This window comes from Castanea sativa, chromosome 1 (assembly GCF_040712315.1).
Source record: "Castanea sativa cultivar Marrone di Chiusa Pesio chromosome 1, ASM4071231v1".
Taxonomy (NCBI): Eukaryota; Viridiplantae; Streptophyta; class Magnoliopsida; order Fagales; family Fagaceae; genus Castanea; species Castanea sativa.
In genome coordinates, this window is record NC_134013.1 from 54,427,046 (window position 1) to 54,432,019 (window position 4,974).

Sequence of the window (4,974 nt, forward strand, 5' to 3'; positions counted from 1 at the left end):
AAAGAAAACTCAAACCCCAAAAAGCTTCATAAGGTTTTCTTTTTGAAACCCTAGCCTATTCATATAGAAGAAAGAGATATTGCTGCGTTTTTTGTACACCTTTGAGTTTATAACCAAGAAATATCATCAACATTGAAGATCTTATTAGTGTTTCTATGTGAAACTGTTGCAAATCAACTATAACAATTAAAGGGTTGTTGTGGAGTTAGTCACGTATTGGGATCTGTGCAAAGGAGTTAGTTACAAATTGGAAATTTGTGCAAAAAGGAAAGAAATCTCTACAAGATCAAACCCAATTGGAAATTGGAACAAAGGTTCAACTGTAGGTTGGTATTTTAGGATAGGCCTGGTAGTGGTAAAATTTCTTATACTTATGACCACTTGTTCGTGATTAGTGGATTCTTCGGAGTGGGGACCTGAAATTCACTCAGTGAGGTTTTTGCCTTACGAGAGGTTTTCCCATTTGTTAACAAATTACCTTTGTATTTATTTTTTTGCTACATATTAGTTTATTTGGTGATTTGTCGGTACTTCCACGATTTGCATATAATTTGACCTAATAAACACATTTGCAACTGAAAAATGCCTAATATTAACATGTGGTGGTCATTATCTATTATTGGGTTCAACAGATGCCAAGCAGAATACACTCCAACTATTCATGATTTTATTAGATACACATAGATGACTATACTAACCCACAACATAAGAAAATGCTAACAGCTATGGGCACCGAATTATTCGTGAAGATAACGGGCTTAGTTATGCATCTTATTTACTTTCAGCTAATCCATGTATCTTCTGAATCCAGAAAAGATGCCAAAGTGTTAAGATCCGTAGCTTCATTTGGCTGAAAAGGATTAGTAGTCCTCCAATTCTCAGGCTTCCTTGCATCCATTAAATCTTTAAGCTTGGCATTGCATCCAGAAACTGGCAAATCCAACAGAATGTCATGTTCATTGATTTCATTGGTTTGGTGGCCATCTGAATTTTGCACATCCGATCTCAAAAGGTAATTTATATCCAAATCTATCAGAAAGTCAGAGATATTATTCTCCGGCTGAACTGAAGGAAATAGGTTTTCACTATTCCCATAAGGAACTATATTTTCATTGAACACTTGATTATTATTTGGTTGCCATGGGAGGATAACCTTTGTGCACCGGACTGCTTTTGGTCGAATCACAGGATGAGCAACTGGTTTTATTCCTGGGTTGGAGTCTGATGTCAACTTTCTTATCCTTCTACTACTTTGTTCATGAATCTTGTCACCTTGCACCCTCTTGCTTAAAATGGTGTTCCAGTAATTCTTTATCTCATTGTCAGTTCGTCCTGGTAATCTCCGAGCAATGAGTGACCAACTGCAACACTCGTTACACGACTTTTAGTTTGTAAGCACATTAATTTATCACTTTATAGTGTGAAATTTGGGAGGAGGGAGGGAAATTTTCCCCGGACCCAAAGGAAAAAAATACCATGTAATCTATGGGAGTATTTTCTATAGTTCAACTTATTGACACTTCATAATGTTTTTAATGAAAACATTCAAGATTCAAATTTTTCATGCTCCTTTATAACTTAAAAAAAAAAAAAAAAGTCTTGCATGCAAAATGAGTTTTTTTTTTTTTTACAAGATAGAATTCTACTCTAGCCTAATTTAAGTGTATATGTGTGTGAAGCTCCCTCCTGGAGACTTGAACCCCGACTCTTACCCCCCACACCCCACACCCCACAAGCACTTATACTTGTGAAGTGATCATCGCACTAAGGGCCTGCGGTGGTAAAATGAGTTTCTTTTACTTGTTTATGATTTGCACATTTGTGGATTTTATAAATTTTTCTCAAAATTAAATATATTGTTACTTATGTTGATCTTTTATTTAATACTTGTTAAAATTATCACTATATATTATCAAATTTGCAATTAATAGCAATGTGTAAGGTGTTGTTTATCATTTCTTCATAAAATTAATCTAATAAAAAAATCATAAAATTATTATAATAAAAAAAGTGTTGTTTATCATAGAATAATAATAATAATAATATATTTAATTTTCTTTTTAATCTAAAATACATTTTGGTTTACTCTGAAGAAGTTAATAAAAACTTTATACAATATTTTATAGGTAAAAATGCAAAACTGACCTTCTAAGTTTCACATTTTGTCATTTCAGTCTTCTAAATTTTAGTTTTGTCATTTCAGTCCTTTAAGTTTCAATTTTTGTTAATGTAGTATTCTGTCAAACATCTATTAAGTGGTGCTGTTAACTCTTTTGCCTTAATGTGTCAGTTTTGGATTTTTTTTTTCTTGACTTGTGATAACAAGAAAGCACAAAGCAGAAACTTTCTTCAGTTTAGATCTAAGAACTTTAAACATTGATCATACCAAGATCCTGACTGTTAGACAAGTCAAAAAGCAAGCCCACATAGGAGACAACAAAATATAGTCCATCGCCGCCACCGCCACCGCCGCCGCCACCGAAGGCCTCAGAGTAGTAAAAGCTAGAGCTCTGGACATCGAAGAAGACCTCGGAGCCTTCTTCATTGACCGCTGGGAGATCCAGGACCAGAATGGAAGTGGTGCGTGAGGCATGGAAGCTCTTGAATATTTCGCTGTAGTCCTTGGTGCATGGCAAAAGTGTAGCAGCCACTTTGAACCTCAGCGGCCCGCCATAAACATCGTCGTACAAGCTTCGGCCTCTGTCATTGGTATGATCAATTACCTCTACCATGTGGTTAGTGGCTACACGCAACTCAGAACCATCTTTTAAGTTGAGAGTCGGCTTGAATGCCATGCTCGAGGCAGTAAAGTTCCCAGGAAGCATCGTTGCACTCTCTCATTTCAGGGAAGGGGACGATGTCGTTCCCTCCTTTTTTTTTTTTTTTTTTTTTTTTTCTTTTTTGGTTTAATAACAGATTTTATTTTCTTTTAAATATGAAAATTAAAAAAAAAAAAAAAAAGACTTAACGACACTACTTAATAGATGTCTAACAAAATATTACATTGACAAAAATTAAAACCTAAAAGACTGAAATGACAAAACTGAAAATTAAAGGACTAAAATGACAAAAACTAAAAGTTACAGGGTCAATTTTGAATTTTTGCCTATTTTATATGAAGATCACTGTTAGGCATATAACTTTTTGAACAATGTAGTCATCTTTTCATCGCATTAAGTTGTGGAAAAAATTATATCGCTAATATTTAAATAAAATTATTTAATTTACATATATTTTTATGAATAATTTACTTAATCTATATTTAAATATAAAAACCATTATTTAAATCTATTGTCTCAAATCTCAAATTATATTGAACCGGCTCCGGAGGAGAAGTAGATTTCCCATACCTATTACCAAGAAGCTTATGTAGTTTGATAATGAGATCTTCTTCGTCCTCAGAAAAGTTGCCTCTCTTGATATCTGGCCTTAGATAATTCAGCCAACGAAGCCGGCAACTCTTCCCACATCGCCGCAGCCCTACAAAATAAGAAGTAAGTGTCAGTGTGAATAATCGACAAAAGAGAACCACTTTGAGAGAAGAGAGAATATATAGTGCAATATTGTTAGAAGTTAGAACCAGCTCTTTGAGGCAGGTCTGTCCATTTCCCTTTGCCATGGATTTTAATGTAGTTTTTCAGGATGTTATCTTCCCATGCAGACCATGCTCCTCTGATTACACCTTTCGGACAGCATGGCCTCCTTTCCATTTCTGCTCTCTCACAACACTTTTTTTTTTTCTCTCTTTTAGGCTTTTGCTTCCACTACTCTACAAGGAGTTCCAAACCTTCTTGTATAAATGCGCGACATAAAGCATGGCACATCTGAAATTATTATTATTATTATTATTGTTATATTCATGGCTGTAGCACGTTTTCAGCGTTTAGCACCAACTTCAAAAACTGCCTGATATTCTATAAAATAAAATAAAAAAAGAACACCACTTACTTTTTTGAGGTTGATTTTTTAAAAATGAATAGACTATGCATATTGATCATTTATGATTACTAACTAAGAAGTATACATAATTCATTTGAGGTGCTGTATCTGGACACGCACCAGACACTTTTGCATGCATGTTCAGTTGTGTCCCTCTTTTAAAATTAAAAAAAAAAAGAAGTATTAGACAGAGCCGGAATACAAGAGCAAAATGAATTGAATACCCTTTCACAAAACAAAGATAACTATCATGCTCTAAATAATAATATTGCATTTGAAAATTAATAAATATCTTTATCCTTGATTTATATTCTAATTTATGAACATCTTTAATAGTAATGAATTTGCTTTATTACCCATTATTACTCTTAACTTGATATAAAAATGATTAATGATATATAGAAATAAAAAAATTTATTATTTTTCTTAAACTGATATATGCATGTTTAATATTATAAGAAAATAAATATTTAACTACATATAAAAACCCCACGTGATCATGTTATTTCGGACCATCACTTCACAACCATTTATATTAATTTTTCTAAAAAATATATCAAATTATGGAAGAAAAAGAGAGCTGGCATGTGTGTTTACAGCTTCTGACTCATTCATAGCATGGGATCACTCGACTAATAGTGAGAAGTAACATTATTCAAACTCTCAAGCTCACAAATGTAATGAGTCACGAAGATTTTCTACCACTAAGCTACACCTTCAGGAGAGATAAAAAAAAAAGTAAAGCCACACTATTAGGTAATTATATAAAAAAATTGGGAAAAAGTTAACAAATGCCTTAAAGATATTGATTTTTAAAATTTTTTATGAAAAAAGAAAATTATTAACATTTTTTACTATTTTTTATAATTTTCATGATAATAATGTCAAAAAAATTTTAAAATAATTTATTAACAATTGTGTAAAAGACAATAAGACTTACATAAGTCCTGGTAACACTCACAAATATTGAGATGCAAGGCACCTTTGGTGTTCCAATTCACATGGAATAAAAGCCCATATAATGGCTTGTCTTTT

At 32.8% G+C, this 4,974-nt stretch overlaps 1 protein-coding gene across 2 annotated transcripts; it reads right to left on the reverse strand.

The window, feature by feature from the left end:
• Positions 1 to 654: 654 nt before the first annotated feature.
• On the reverse strand, positions 655 to 3,753 carry LOC142622263 (transcription factor MYB1-like). Of its 2 annotated transcripts, XM_075795710.1 has the most exons (3): positions 3,581 to 3,753; positions 3,351 to 3,480; positions 655 to 1,361 (listed from the first exon to the last, which is right to left on the reverse strand). In XM_075795710.1, exons 1-3 carry the CDS (start codon positions 3,708 to 3,710, stop codon positions 782 to 784), a joined length of 840 nt encoding a protein of 279 aa, XP_075651825.1. In that variant the 5' UTR covers positions 3,711 to 3,753; the 3' UTR covers positions 655 to 781. The 2 variants fall into 2 exon arrangements, with proteins under 2 accessions (XP_075651825.1, XP_075651824.1); XM_075795709.1 differs by having other exon boundaries at positions 3,351 to 3,753.
• Between the last annotated feature and the right edge of the window lie 1,221 nt (positions 3,754 to 4,974).